At 37.6% G+C, this 16,967-nt stretch overlaps 1 protein-coding gene across 10 annotated transcripts in view; it reads right to left on the bottom strand.

Annotated features, from left to right (window-relative positions):
- LOC128738253 (la-related protein Larp4B) overlaps positions 1-16,967 on the bottom strand; it is a 71,480-nt gene that overhangs the window by 27,805 nt on the left and 26,708 nt on the right. For 2 of the 10 annotated variants that reach the window (XM_053833256.1, XM_053833258.1), the window contains exon 2: positions 15,398-16,380. The exons of 3 other annotated variants lie outside the window; for them this stretch is intronic. In XM_053833256.1, coding sequence (XP_053689231.1) covers positions 15,398-15,407 — 10 coding nt within the window. In that variant the 5' untranslated portion in view covers positions 15,408-16,380. Of the gene's footprint in view, positions 1-15,397; positions 16,775-16,967 lie in introns of all 10 variants that reach the window. 5 more of the 10 variants (XM_053833253.1, XM_053833254.1, XM_053833257.1 and 2 more) reach the window with 4 other exon arrangements.

Genomic DNA, 16,967 nt, shown 5'->3' on the forward strand with positions numbered 1-16,967 from the left:
TTTATTGCTTATGCAATTCTTAGAAATATACTAGAAAATTTATGAACCAATGTCAATCAACTCAATTTGTTTTCATATCGTTTGTTTTATGCATTAATATGTATTAATATTTCAAAGCTTCTCCGAACCTGCGTCAATCACATCGGTGTGTAACTGCAAAAAACATGGCAGTTTTCGTGTATTTTTAAGAATCATTGAATTCATCTTAATGGAGCTCAAGAAAAAAAATACGTTAGTAACGACACTTCTTCTTAAATTGTTAGTTGCAACATATTCGTATCTTATCACATAACTAAGCATAACAAGGCTGCAGTTTCAATGTAGCAATTGTTAGTAAAGAGATGAAGTAAATGATGTAAATCGTCGAAACTACGTCAGTAACACTCGTAGTGAAAAAAAAACAAGCCAATTTAGAGTTGACTAACTGAAACGGTCAAATAAAAGGCATAGTTATGTTGAATGACCTCCTTCTATATGTCAACAGAAAAGTTCGAGTTGGCATTGTTAGTTTCCTATATTGATTATAATTGAATATATAAAAAAAACAAAGGTCCACAAAATGAAACTCATCAAAACAAAGAAGCTTCCATTCCTAGTCAATAAACATACAAAGCTATTTTTGAGATAGATCGAAAGAACCTGCCAATTTTATAAAACCTAAACGACCGACTCCAACCGTACCGGCGAAAAGGGTTCGAAATTATGTGCTCTCACACGTTCAGAATAACGAAAATTTTGCCATCTCGACGAATTGAACTCAACACAGCCGACACAGTGCCTTCGACCACATCTTGCGGCCGCGTTTCGTCATGGGAAACAGACAAAGCGAACGTGTGTGCGCCCAACCACACAACCAGCGACTAAACCGGACACATAATGTTTTATTTAAAAATAAACAAAACTGCAGCGAACACAAAAATTGCCATACGCAGCAAACGGAAATTCTCTTGTCTGGTATGTACGGACAATTCTTCGATTTTCAAGTGCACTGTCTGAGTCCGTTTGGCATAAGCATAGTCCCAGGGTAATAAAAACTCCTACCTACAGACTATCCGTCAATTTGTAAATTGTAAAGGTTTACTGCCTGACTTAAACAAACGACGTAGAGAAGAAATGGCGAATGTTGTCATTTGAAGGTCACCAAGCCTAATAATTAAAAAAAGGATTCTGTAACCCTAATGACATATTATAGTTGAAAAAGAAACCAAATGCGTATAAGATTATCAATATTTACAACCGAATCACAGGTCACAATCTTTCAAAACTAACGATACTTTGTCCGAGTGCTGTATCAATCTACCCCACCGTGCATTGGTGTAATTGACAGAAGCACAGTACTCAGTAACAGTAACTGTAAGCTGCAATTAAAACCGACAAGTTTGCCAAAACTCGCAAAATCAGTCATACGTAAAAGTTGATTATCTTTAATGCATTTATTTTCATTCTCTGATATATTAATTAGGTACACATTCATTTTGTTTGTCACGTGCAGATTACGGTTGGCATCAGTACAAGCAATTGATAGCCAATTATTAACCAAAGATTTTTGCCTCATTTGTGAAGTTGAACAAAAAATAGCTGCACAGTGTTACTTGCTGTATTTAGAATACGAATAAACCCAGCTAACGACTGTAGATGCTGGCAACTGCTTTGAAAAATCGCCGCTGCTCTATATATATTGCACCGGATTTGGCACCGGTCGTCCCCTAGGTAGTTTTCCCGACATCCACGCAGACATACTCGCGTACACAAAGAGAAATGGTGAGGAACAATTAAGCTTGGGAGACTAGACAAAGCAAGAAAGTAAATCGAACGAATGGCGCGTGACTATAATAAGGATGAAATAATAAACGTTGCTGATAGCTCTGTGTCTAACTTTTGCTCCAACTGTGCGAATTCGTATGTGTTCGATCGCACTTGGGCGGTAGTTAAATAGTGCGTTCGGAAATCATGACAGTAAAAAATAGAAATTATTCAAATTTATTTTGATTCAAAGTAATTGAGTTTCCGTAACCGTAAGAGTAATTTGGCAACAACAAAGATAGTGATTGCCGGAAAATTTAATAATTCAGAAGGAAGGGCTGCAATTGTGACTCGTTCTGAATTAGACAATCAATTTTTAATATTTTTTGAAACGGTAGTTCTTTTACAATTGACGAAGGGACGGTAGAAGAAAGTAAGGAAATTTAGAGTGAAGGAGAGCGGAAAGGGTGAGAGGGAAGGGGGCATATGGCTCGCTGGTACTAATGTACCTTTGAAACATAGAGGCACTGGACACGAGGTTGGTCAATCAAATTTTTAATATTTTTTTGAAACGATGATTCTACAATTGATGAAGGGACGGTAAGGGAAAGTAATGAAGAAGGATTTTTTCCGGGAATGAAGGGGAAGGGTGGAAAGGAAGGGGGGGGGGGTAATAGGTAGCTATGCTTAACAAGTTGTCGTTGTGACTCCTATCTTTTGTCCAATGCAGTCACAACGAGTTGGTGAAAGTGCTAAAAAGGCTAAAGTCAACAGTGTGTAAAGTACTAAAAGGTTATAAGGAGAATCTAGGCACTGCATTTATTTTTGCTATAATCGCTTTTGAGTGAGCTATATGCTGATTGAATTTTATGCGGGCTTGTGTGTAATTGGGTACCCTTCCTTCAAAGCTTTACTTTACTTTACCCACCGCGTTCCACATGACAGTGTTGTCCCCAATCATAGCCCTGGCGCAACTAAGGGTCTCATTTTTGCACTGTCAATAGGCCATATCGGGATAACATAGAATTCAGCATGAAGGAAGGGTGGTGAAGGGCCTGAGAATAAATCCATGCTAGTCACTTTGACATCAAATGGCCTTATTCTACTAAGATTCGCTTGTCAAAGCACACTCGGTAACCTTGCGGCTACAGAGCCCCCCTTAGAAGGCAGATTGTAAGGTACGTTAAATCCAATCCTGGCATCTCCATCCGGGATATGGCTGAAAGGTACGATGCCAACTATCAAACCACGCAGAATATCCTCGCTCGAGAAGGCTATACAGTACTGGACAATATAAAGTACGCACCCGCTCTCATACTATATAACACGCGGTATCTTTTTTATTGTCAAACATATGAACTCGGTATATTTGGCCAAATTGTAGCATTTTCAATGCTTTAAACGATTTATGTATCGTTAAATATAAATATTAGCTATTTTGATCAAGCTATTGTATAGTTCTAGAAAAAGTCAGTTTTTAGTTGGTCATAATAAAGTACGCACTACTAATATAATGACTGCACAACGCCGCCGACTGCATACGAATTGTTTCCTCACCATCACACTGCAGCGAAGTGTCAAAACAAATTGTTTGTGATTGATTTTTCATTAATGGTGCGCGTTTTTATCTGGTACGATGGCAAAAAAGCAAATTTGTGAAGATATCCGTAAACTTATCGTTAAAAACCGTAAGAAAGGTTTCTCGAATAGAGAAATTGCTCGAAGGTATGAAATTAGTGAGGCAGGAGTACGAAAAACATTGAAAAAATATGAGGAACTTGGAAGCGTGAAAGACCGGACTGAAAGAGGAAGAAAGCGGAGGACTACAACCAGTGATGATCGCCTGATTCGTCGAGAAGTGGCTAAAGATCTGTTCTCTACCAGCCGTGTAATCCGAGAAAATACGAATTTCAATAGTTCCGAACGAACTGTTCGTAGAAGACTGAAGGAAATGGGATTTAAAAATGGATTTGCTCAACGAAGGCCGTTTATCCGAAATGTTAACAGGTTTGTTTATTTCATATTCAATATTTGTTTTTAAGTAATATTAATTTGTATAGGATCAAACGTCTTAAATTTGCTCAAAAATATATCGACAAACCTCTGGAGTATAAAGCCTCTGTATAAAACATCTTCTGAAAGTATATCTATAAAGCTAATTTTTGTTCGATCACTGTGAATAGTTATCTACTATAAATAATGAGAAAAGCATGAAAGTTTCAAGATGTGGTAAGTGCGTACTTTATTTTGTCCAGTACTGTAGGTCTGTAGGCTAGAGGTCGCACATTCGAATCGGCACTTATTTGAATTAGAATTTGGTAATCAAGATGCGAACTAGGCGTTTGTGTGAGCAAGTTTTGAAGAAATTCAACGGGTGTATTTTAATGGATGACGAAACCTACATTGCAACTGGGCATCACGATGTGCCAGAAAGAATAGTTTCATGATTACTGAAAAAATCGCAAAGAAGGCCATGATCTGGCAAAGAATACCGTTCTGGTTCAAACTTCAAACATTTAAGCTATGCTAAAACTTTCTTCAAAGAAACGTGTTCGAAGACATCTTTATTCTACCCCGATAAATGGTTTAATAGCATGACAATTCAATTTTATGTTATTGTGAAAATTTTAAAAATGAGTATAAAATGTTAATTTACATTGAAAAATATTAAAAAACTGCAAGTCGGTTTTGATTCAAACTTCGAACACTTTCATGGTCGACATTCAAAGCTCGAATATTTCAGTCTCAGACATCGAACACTTGTATTAATATTTTAATAAGTATTGAGGTTTTTAGTGTCATTCAAGTTAAATAAGTGAAATTTTATCCTTTTTGTAAACAGTCTTTTTAAATCCACCTCACAGTATGATTTAAAATTTTCACACAATAATTAGTTTCACTCCTTACCTCTGTAGGCAATTGCTAATATTTTCGAACTCCATGACTACATCTAAAGCAAGTTGACTTTGGACAGCTTTGCAATGCAGTTGATTCATTTTACCGAAGGAAAACCCGAAAAAAACTGATATTATGGCTTGAATCACTCCTCAAAACGTGATTTAATTTATCTAGTATCCTTGAAACAATGCATGAAATTTTGTATTTTAACTATGCCTTAGTACATACATATCTTGCACTTACTTAATAATCGCGAAGTGGGAAATTGGTAATTGGTAAAATTAATACAATAATACAAACGAAAAAACTGCTACTTTTGCTCGAAACGCTAAGAGCATGCGAACCAAGTTGAAATCTGAGTTCTCACTTTTTCCAGCGCCTGCTGATTTCTTACAAGGACTCCTACAGTTCAATGTCATACTGGAGGTGTACAATAAGCATAATATTTTAACATATAAGCGATACTAACGAGCATTTTACCCTGAAGTGTTCGAAGTTTGAGACGGTTCTAAGTTTGAATCAGAACGGTATGTAGCTGTGGACTGAAGATTGAGCTTTTCATCACTTCCTCAACAATGACATGAAGTTTATACATAAAAGAATGTTTAAGGAAACAAATTTTGCCATTCATCCGAAAACATAAGGAGCTGTCACTACTCTGAAGTGGCGCTAGAGTGGTATACAGCTAATGATGTCGATTTCGTGCCAAAAAAGATGAACCCTCCAAATGGTCCGGACTTTCGACCCATCGAAAAATTTTGGGCAATTGTCAAACAACTTCGGCGAAGCGGAGGTACAGTCAACAGTGTTAAAGAAATGCGTTGAAAGTGGAAGAAACATGCTGATTTAGTTGCATGATATGATGACTTCTATTAAGAGAAATGCAATAATGCAATACTGTGAAACAGCTGAATAAAAATACTGCAATCCACTCATTTATGGGACATTCCAGTCCCGAGTTATAGAAACAGATTGTTCTATGCGTCCAAATTTACTTTTAGCTAGGCTTTAGAGTCAGTATGATCGTTGCACTAGCCCCGTCATTGTCATGTACTCTAATAACCGGCTACGAAGTCTGTCGATAAAGAAGCCTAGAACATATTTCAAGCCTAGAACATATTTACACCCAAGGCTTTGCTTAGTTGTTGTTTTTGTTAAAAGCAGTGTTTGAGAAATCAGCCTTTAACTTGCCCTTAAAAAACGTCTTTTTACTGTCTTTCGAATGCAGTCAATCTGCCTCTTATCGACAACCGCCACGTACACTTTGCGTGGCATCTCAAGAAAAGCTAAGCATCTCAAGAGAAGCCAAGCATCTCAAGAGAAAAATGTAAATTTCGATTTCAAATCAAAATAAAAAATATTTAAAGCACTGCTGCCATTTTTTTTGTGGATTCCTTGGGCAATGTGAATATCGTTTCATCCTATACCTAATTTTTCTGGAGATATAAGCAAAATAAAATAACAGGATTTGTTAAAAGCGGGTCTTTTCTCTAGAAAAGAAGAAGCTCCAATTAATCATGGTGAGAACCAACTTTAGGATTGTTACATTTTGACCTAAAACGAACAATCTGACAAAATTGGGCTCAAATCCGCGAAGGTAAAGTACACGGGCCTTAGACACTTCACGTGGAATGATCCCGAAACATAATTTGTTAATTTGAGAACGGCTGCGTAGATTATGATTTTGTTTTACAAAAATGTAAAATATGGATATTTGTAAAAAAATGTTTTAAAAAAAGTGTTTTAGTGAATAGGCGAAAGTATTTTTGTAAACTGTTGATAATAAATTCAAAAGTGCCTTAAATAGTTAAAAATGACACACACTTCATTGTTTCATAAGCTCTTTAGGGAGTGTGAAAGAGTAGACCATAAGCTGTTCCGATAACGACAGGTACTAAATGTGTAATAAATGTACGCAACCTCTCAACACTAGCGGTCATGGTTTGGTTTATTTTCGTAATGCATATTTAATGGATCCTGCAGAAACAAAAACCTTCTTTGCCCTCTACCTACAAAACACGGGTGTGCTGGAGAGAAATCTGCTCTTGATTTCGTTATGTCATGTAGGTAATGCGGAACCGTCAATTTTCTCTGTCACGATATTCAGTGTTACACGCGACTTTTTCGTTACCTTTCAACTGAAAAGCTCTCAGATCGATCAAATTTTGCACCACTGAAAAGCAAATTTATATGGTTTTGTGGAGATGAACTGGTTTTACGTAATAACTCTGTCTCAATGTCATGCGTTTTTTTTTTTTCATTCTGCGGCAGACCCATCTGTGCATCACGTAGCGTCACTCTACTCGCAGCAAAATAAAAGTGAATTGGTCAGCAATTAAAATCCCATACACAATACTGCTTAGCGCATTCGCCCCTCTGGGGAAAACAGAAGATGGTACCCGTGTCGTATGTAATTGCTAGTCACATATCGACAATTACGATGCACCATTGACAAGTAGTAAAGCACACGAGTGTATTTGTGCGCATGAGTTTCGTTGTCTTAAGCGGCTGAATAATAACAACTTTCACCGCTCTGCTGCTGCAAAGCGCAGAGCACAAATAATCGACTAAAATCGGCTTCGCGAAGGACAGTGTATCCGTGTAAACGGAATTTTCTTATCTTGTTGCTGAGGGCCTGCTCATAATTTACAATTGAAAATTTAATTAAATTTAGTGAGGATAAAATTTAAATCCAATGAAAATAACCAATATCAACACCAGATTGGCATTCATCAAAGATTCTTTACAAAGCTTTACTGCCGTGAATCGCATAACAGTCCCATTTATATAGGAAACTCCATAGAAAATGGGACTGTTATGCGATTCACGGCAGTTTAGTAAGTATACAAACCTTTAGTAAAATTAAGAATATTTTTCGGAAGTTGTCGAATAAAGACAAGCAATGCAATTGTTTTTGTATCGATTTGTTCGTTTATTATATTCATTACCCTGGGTCAACAAGAAATCCTTCAATAACTTATTACCGAAACAAATGTTGCGTCTTCATCGTTAATGAACATTCCATCGTCGTACGGAACAGCTACGAAAAGTCGTCAGTTTGCCGCCTACAATAACAAGTGAAATATTCTCGCATGGCGATAAGCAAGAAAAGCCCACCGGCAAGATGGTAGTTCGGAACAGTGATGACGTAATCTCGATAATTGGTAGCAACGCACCAGAAGATAACGGTCGTTATCAACCATGGAGACATGGTAAATATAAGTATCGGCGTCAGACATCAACAGTCGGCTGTCCTCAGCGGTGCAGGATCCACGTAAGTATTTAAAATATGATGTGATAAGGTAATCAGGTGCATTGCATCAGATTTCATAGCAGTGTTAGTACATGTTGAAATTAAGTGGTTCTTGATAAGATGAACATTTTTTACTTTTCTGTTCTTATTCAAGCGCATCACTCTTTGCAGTAAAAGTTTATTTCATGTTGAATGTTGGTTGATTTCTCCTCAAACTGCATAGTTGCAAAGATCTGCAAAGCATGCACAGTGATTCCCCTATACATACTAGTAATTTAAGAGTCGCATGTAAATGTATGTGGCAATGCTAAATACATTCTAAGCAACGTTAAATGCATTCTACATGAATTTTTAAATTTTCAAGACACATTTTAGATACAAAATAATTTTTGCTCACTGTCAAGTGTTGGGTAAGAAACAGGCTAGCCAGCCATGAGTGGAATCGAAATGAAAATAAATTGTAATTCCTACAAAGTAACGCGCATCGAGACATCACAAATGAATCCAAATTGCCGTGATTTGAAACAATCATGTGCTTCGGTTGAAATCTGGTTAAAGGTTTTAATCTTGAAAATGAAACTTTGTTGCGTGTGAATCGAGTGTGGGTGAAACTCTGATTTTCTACGGTGCGGTGTTAGTTTGCTCCAAAACACAAATAGAATACAAATTAAGCTTCACCGCCGTACGAGGAGTTAACGGCAATGATGATATTGTTGCGTGCGGGCGTATCCGTTCCCAAACTCCGATACCATGTTGGTATCGGGGAAGTTCTGTAGGAGAGTTAGCTGTGGGAGAAATCGTAAAGCGAATTTAGATCCACTTTGATCGAGTCGCTTTTCTCCTATTGACTTTTCATTGAAATGGGTATATATTTTCCGAGGCAAAACTTCCCTATATAGTACAAAATACAACAAAATCTTTATGTTAATAGCAAGCACCACAAAGCGTCAATAATTTTTACTGCAATCTGTAATAACAAAGAGAACTATGTAACGTGATTCCCGATTGTTTCGATTCCTTAAATCATCAATTAGCTGTTCGAAGTTGTTAGAATCAATAAAATTGCATCACTGGCTCCTCAATTGTTATCTACAGATGATTGCAAAATTTATCGGTTTATTTACAATTATGTTTGTGGTTTTGCTCTGAAGTACATCGCTTGTTAAATATTAAACAAAATATACTTAGAGCAGCCTAGCGGTGTGTTGAAACCACTGTAAATGATTTTGTGTATTAGTGATTCAAATGAAATAGCAAATTGGTGATTCAATGCTGTGTTAATTGTATATAATTAAGTTCGTTGTACTACTGTAAATTACCAATGTATAAGATAACCACGATGAAGCAGTTACTTTATTACAAAATTTAACATGCAGTAAATGCATACAACACATGCAAATTATATGTCAGCATTTAAGCGCTGGATTGGGAAAAGAGAATTCCTGATATGGCATAAAACATCTTTTACTGTTTTCAGTTTATGATAAAAAGAAAGCACACTAATGTGGATAAAGAAACTTTTACAGTCCTCTTCACTACGGTGATGCTAAGCGTAGGTTGGTGCATTGCAATTGTCGGGTGAATGTTCTGATGAGTCATCCACGAATCATAAAATTTCAATATAAGTTTTGTTCTTGTAAATATAACTATACAGATTTGGACCGAAGGGTCCCTAAATTCAATGAAATTTTATACATGGGCATAGTTAAAAAAACAAAGCTTTGGGTATAACCGTCATTAGACATTACCCTTCTTTATCGACAGATTTCGCAACCAGTTATTAGAGTACATTAAAAGCACATGGGCAACGTGGGTGGGTTTATGACGAAAACAATATTAAAAAAAAAAACATTTTTCGTCAAAACATTATATGGCCAATCAGAATGCTGTACCAACGCGTCCGTTCAGCGTTTTCCCATATGTGTCAACTGTCAAATTGACGCTGACGGATGTGTTGTCGCAGCATTGTTCCGATGTTTTCGGTGTGCAATCTATGAATCTCAATACAAACGACACGCGTAACTTTTTTCTCGCAGCTAGGTAAAATGTACCACTGCGACCGACTGCTGAGAGTTATTGAGAGACCAAAATCTTGTGAATACTAAAGATTCACTGTATATCATGGACATGAACTGTACAGATCATGATCTGTACGTGTGGCGATAACTCACAGAATTGATCAAAATTACTGGTTTGTCATCTCTGTTCAGGGTGTCGACTCAAATCCAAAAATAAAATTCCCTGACTTTCCCTGATTTTCCCTGATGCTTCAAATATTTTTCCCTGACCCTCAAAACTCGAATATCAAGCTTATATGGGCGATTTCTGGCTTAAGTTTTTAACCCTTTAGCATGGCTTATGCGAGCTGCTGAAAACTAAAGCTAGATTTCTTCATGTTTTAAGAACACATATCAAAGATTCTTAACTTATTTCTTACCAGCGTTTCGAAAAAGCCCTCTTCTATCGAGTCTAGGGACAGTTATGTTTGAGGTATCAACTTGAATCCAAAGAAACAAAGATTGAGAAATAATCTAATCGACCTGTTTTTGCACAAAGCTTAGATGTTACATACAACAAAATTACAGCCGTGTAAACATAACAAATCTTGCTAATTTTCAGTCAGCTCAAACTAGTAGCTTTGCCGCTGGAAGGTGGATACATGTCTGTGGGTTTTCAGTTAAACTAAAACAAAACTTTCCTGGAATTTTCAGCTTGTTATCTTTACTGCAAAAAGTATGGGGTTAAGGAGATGATTCCCCAAAGATTTTTGGTACAAAAATGTGCGTTTTGCTGACTTCGAGGTACGGCAAAACTTTAGCTAGATATATTGTTAGAAAATGTCCAAATGGCAAATATTTTAACCCTCAATGGTGGACAGTATGCGAAGTTAAGACTAAAGCTGTGTGTCATGATTTCTGATTGCAACTATCGAGGCTTGAGAGCAACATTGACTAGAAGGTAGTTCGATGGCCGGCCGTTCGGTCCGATGACCGTATATGGGTGTTGAGAATTAAGGCAAATTCTTCAACTACAGCTTAATCAACGTATAGTCACCAACAAATCATAAATTCGATGATACTAGGGACGAATTGAACCGCCCAGTTAGCTTCGAGGTACGATGCTGATCTAACAAGCCAGTTGTAATCTCAGCTAGCCGGTTTTTGTTAGATAGAATCAGTAGGATCGTTGCACTGACCCCGTAATTTTCCTGTACTCTAACAGCCGGCTGCGAAGTCTGTCGATAAAGAAGGATAATGTCTAGTAACAGTTAATGCTCAAGACTTTGCTTTGCTTTGCTAGGGACGAATTCTATGACAGGTTCGAAAGGATTTATGGGGTGCGCCCGACTTGAAAATTCAAGACTCTAGCTCCCAGATCGATCCTGTTTAACGGTCAATACTTTTTGGAAGTCATCAATATACAGTCTTTTCTTAGCGACTTTGACCGCTATCTCGTCGTAAGATCGTCGTCGTAAGGTTATCGAAATCGGCGAAGGCTCGCACTAAGAGGTTGTTGCATTTCAACATCTAGCGGTTTACGGCATATGACGTTGCAGTGGAGTACACCAGAAATCTTGATCAACGAATCGCAGAACAGTAGGAAGAAAGGGAATAAGACGTAAGTAGGCCGTGGATGATCCGCCATGGCGCCGACAACTACGAGGGAAGTGATAGGTACGACGTGGGGAAAACAATCACTCTTAATCTGCGAGTCACGTGACTCAATACGACAATTGTCACTCGCTGTGACTCGCCACGGCGAGTCGAATTGGGTGCTGTCACCTAGGTGACAACCGTGTCACCTAGGTAACAACCCCGTGTCACCTAAGTGACAAACCGTGTCACCTAGGTGACAAAGCGAATCACCTAGCTGACAAAGCGAGTCACCTAGGTGACAATTGTCACCTCATTCGCGATGACTCCAAATTAGTTACGTCACTCGCCTCGCAGAATAAGGGTGAGTTGCCCTTATTCTGCGAGTCACGTGACTCAATACGACAATTGTCACTCGCCGTGACTCGCCACGGCGAGTCGAATCACCTAGGTGACAACCGAGTCACCTAGGTAAGAAACCCCGGTCACCTAAGTGACAGACCGTGTCACTTAGGTGACAAAGCGAGTCACCTAGGTGACAAATGTCACCTGATTCGCGGTGACTCCAAATAGTCACGTCACTCGCCTCGCAGAATAAGGGTGAGTGTAGCAGCATGTTTGATGTCGAATGCCAGAAAATGACAGATGAGAAGAACCAGGTCAAGAGTCGCATGCTCATTGCGGATTACGTCAGAACAGAGAAACATGTAAGCTTTCTGCGTATTACGTAACCAGCTGAACCAATCCCGAAGGTTGCCAACTCGCATAAACGCTAATTCTACAGAACGTTAATGCTCCCGGTAACCCTTAACAGACATGAATCATGGACACTGAAGGAAGATGTTCAATGCTTGGTGCTTCTGAGTGTAAAATTCTGCAATTGGTGAAAACGCTGTAGATCGCGTGTAAATAACAGTCTGCTTTGTGCTCTTGATGTCTGCACCGTGAAGTGCGCGAGGCCTGTCATTGCTGATTTCGAGCGCTACAGCGAGTGAAGTCTGCCAATTGTACGGCGCAAAACAAATAAAAATTTACGGCAAACTGAAAGATAATCGAATCGCCACTAGATAAGTAACAAGTTTTAATTTAACCGATCAATCTGCGTATATTTTACACGAAAATTGATTTGATTCCAAAATTTCCCTGATTGAATTTCTGAATTCCCTGATATTCCCTGATTTCCCTGATCCAAAAATGAATTCCCTGATATTCCCTGATTTTCCAGGTTTTTCCAGGAAATCGACACCCTGTGTTTGCAACCAAAGAACTGTCGACCGATCATGTGCAACCGAGAATCATTAGTCTCTTGGCTATAACTCGTGAACAATTCAAAAACACTGTGTAATTTTTTTATTATACTTTTTTAAAACTATGGGGCAATTCCAGCTTCAAAACGCTGAAAAAAGGCCATTTTTGACTCGACTATTTTTGATTGGAATGCAATTTTCCTGATGTGTTGGATACCACGCAAGAAATAATTTTCCACAACACTTGATTTTTCGTCAGGTGTAACTTTTCAAAAGGGCGTATTTAGAAATGAGATTTTTTTTCAGCATATCATATCTTGAAAACTACTTATTTGATCAAAATGGCGTCAAAGAAATAGTTATAGGAAATTAAGTGTATTTTCAGAAAAAAATTACACTGAAAGAAATTTTTTGATAAAATGAGTAGTTTTTAAGATACGATGTTTTAAAAAAAAGTAATCTCATTTACGCCTTTTTGAAAAATTACTCTTGACGAAAAAAATCAAGTGTAGTGGAAAATGATTTCTTGCTACGTATCCAACACATCAGAAAAATTTCATAACGATCAAAAATAGTCAAATCGTTTTGCTAGTTGAGCTGGAATTGCTCTATGGACTATGGACGAATTTTCCGCCACATTTTTCACTGCCATTAAAAAAAGTAAATAAAATAACGTTTTCCAGATTTTTTTCGGAACTGCTGAGAAAATTTTATGTTCAAAAAAAATTATCGTAAATAAATAAATGTTCTACGATGCTCCTGGGAAGTTTTCTGGGAAAGTTGGAGACGTCGGATTTTTTATAGGATGTCGTTCAAAACCCGTTACCGCCCAGTTAGCTTGAAGGTCCGATGTTGGTCTAACAAGCCAGTCGTCATATGTTCGAATCTCGGTTGAGCGGGACTTTCGTTAACCTCCATTATTTCGCGTACAAAATTAAATTCTATTCATTTTGGGAATCATCAAATGTCTGCAGTTTAGTATTAATCGATCGCATTACAACTGAACAAGTATGCTTTAATAAGCTTTTCATACTATGTGACCCACGAAGAAAAAACAAAAGCATGCACAAAGCTAACAAAAACGGCTTATCGATTCACAAGACAAAAGGATGTAATAAATGCGCAATTTCCGTACTTTGTAATCGCTCATAATGTGACTAGTATTAGCTCATTAGGGTACATAGCTTTTACCGTGCCCATCAAGGAAATGTAGTAATTACGCTCCAAACCCTAGGGAAGTTGTTGATGTACTTTAGAAAACCCCGTGTAAGAAGGTCCAATGCTAATATGTAGCTTCATTTGGATTGTTTTAATTTTTATGTCTCTAACGTTTGCGGATAAATTTCTTTTAAAAGCATGTTCATTTTCATGCCAGATACAACAAAGTTTATGAAGGGCTGGTTTGAATAAAACGTTTCTATGTTGTACGTGTTTGCGGAGAAAGCTAATAATTGTTTTAATACTCAAAAGTCAATTTATGCTTTTATACATCGTCAACTCCGGAACGCCCAAATGATTCGTCATCAAAATTGGCATGTTTAACCCTTGATGTAGAAGAGTCAGCATAATAATTATTTCTAAGGGGAAGATCTAAGTAAGTTAAACAAAAAAACTTTGGTTTTCTATCATTATAGGGATTTCCGAAGAGAAACCAAATGTACAAGTGGCTAAGGGGCCAATTCGGGGCTCTGGCAAGGGAGGAGGAACGTCCAAATGAGGAAAAAGGCTTTGTTTTTTGCATTATGTGAATTTCCTGGACAAAAACATATGTTAAAGCGGTTAGAATGACAAAAAAGGCGTGTTCTCGAGCAAGATGCGGCACTCAGCTAGTATGGATACAGAATGGCAAGGTATGTCGTTCTATCGATAGTTGTCTCGCGTTTCAACAAATTTAGTTAAGAAAATAAATTGAAAATTTTGCATCAATTGTACTTACTGTATTCATAGGATGTATGCATTTTTCTGAATAAATTTATTCATAAAAAAACTGCTTATTAGGCCAATTATTTCAACTAATATTTTTTGACTGAACTTTTGGTACACCCAATATGTAGACTAATTTTTTGCAACCGATTGTTTTTGTCTTACTTATTACCATGCATCCAAATTCAACTCCAGCTTTAACTAAATAATTTTCTAAAACTTTATACTTTGATGTGCAGGTAACTGCGCAATATCATCAAAAAAACCAGCTAACTTACAGGATGTCCGGATATTCTTTTGACAAAAGGAAAACGGGGCGATCATGCGGAAAAACGCACAAAGTTAAGAAAGCACTAATATTTCGCACATTTTTCAGTCAGTATTGCTGTGCTACCTACTGACTAATTTGTAGTCCACTTTCGACAGTCAGCGTTTAAAAAGGAGCCGATTTGGGCAGGTACTAAATTGTAAACCAGGTGTTTCAAATTAACTTTGAAAGCCAACTAAAGTTCAAAGCTCTGTGTGAGTTTATGATCCATCTATTCTAGGTAGTAGCTGAATACGTTTAGTTAATATAATCCCGCAGAAATTTTTACAATATGGTCCCTTTTCATTATAGGTACATTCTAAAATTTGATGTCGGATTGTCTATAGTACATATCGGGGAGCAATCCTCAGAAACAGAGCTTTTTTTCGAAGCCATTTTTGTTCTATTCTACATAACATTAACGTTTTCTTACCAGTATCCATTTCGCAGCAATCGTTAAGCTTTGTTCCCGACTCTGAAATAGTACTTCTCGTGCACGAGAAACGATGACTTCGTACCAAGCCGTGGCTCTTATCCCCCGATCAGTCAGTAGGAGGGATCACAGCAGAGGAGACGAGCGCTTTCTGGGCTGGGTCCAGTAGCCAGACGAGTCTCGCTCCGCCAGGGATTTTTACATGTGTGTGAAGTCGTGGATGACTTGCTGCTTGCTTCGAACTACTCTGGTGGACATTCGAAGGAAAGAAAATTTTCTACTCGTACAATACGATGACAGTACTTTTTCTGTAGACTCTCGTCGTATTTGAATTGCATTCAACTTCTACTAGCAAACCGAGATATCACTTGCTTTGTCACCAACAACACTCGCGCTCTCAAAGAGCAAGTTCAAAATCAATCATCGAAATAATGAAACGAACCAAACAGAAAAGAAATTACTGATTACTCTATTATCACTTGGCTTTTTCCTCTGCTACTTCTTTCGTAATTATTATTACTGAAGCACTTATTATTACTGAAACTGCCGTTTCTTTTTCAGAAAGCAAAAAAAACTATCAACACTGACACTCGCGACGTTTCGTTTTGCCGTGTGTATTGTGACTACTACTTTCGTTGCACTTGTATTTGTGCCAACCTCAGCGATTGACGTTTGAATACGCCTGTGTTGGTGTAGCACTTTACTCAATAATGGAGTATTAGTTCAACTCTTCTTGTTGTATTTGTTTTTGTTATTATTTTGTATCTTCTTTCCTTGTCCAACTTTTTCCGCTCACAATGTGGCACTTCTCTGTTTCGCCCACAATCACAACGAATGTGCTGTCACTTGGGATTTTTTCAACCTGTGCTCGACCTCTCTTTTTCTTTCATTCGTTTTTCATATTTAACTTATCTTTCAGTATAATATATTGCCCAATCGGCAAATATCTTCCATTAAATTGAAATTTTCACCGTTCTAGAACACTATGAAATAAATTTGTTAATGCTTTTCAAAACCTGCAAATGCCATCCTGGCAGAATTTCACAACGTTCACGATCCAAAATGTCTTCCACTGCGAATTCGAAATCACCTTAACACTGTCAACGTAACGTTGTAACCTTTACTGCATTTGCTTTACTCGAAGCAATTTTTGACTGTAGCAACAAAAACACACAAAATGAATGAAAATATTTCATTGCTTTTGACTCAAAAGACCATGCCTCATTTTATGACACTCGTCCACTTTTCAGTGCAACTTGATTGCTGCTTAATAACTGGTAAGAGTAACTTTGCCCCTCGTGCACACTTAAGTATAGAAGAGCTGCAGAAAGCTGTCTGCATTAGCAAAGCGTACTCGCTACTCGTTCCAAATTCAACCTATCATCACACGCAGCACATTCACAATCGAGTGCCCGTTAATAGACCCGATGGAAACTAGGTAGAATGAAATATCAGTGTTGCCAGCGGAAATAAATCTTATAAAACAACTTAAAATATGAAATGAAATTTATGATTTTTAATGGCAAATTTCTGTTGCTGGTGAATATACACTTAAGCGACAATGAGCAAA

This window comes from Sabethes cyaneus, chromosome 2, assembly GCF_943734655.1.
Source record: "Sabethes cyaneus chromosome 2, idSabCyanKW18_F2, whole genome shotgun sequence".
Classification (NCBI taxonomy): Eukaryota; Metazoa; Arthropoda; class Insecta; order Diptera; family Culicidae; genus Sabethes; species Sabethes cyaneus.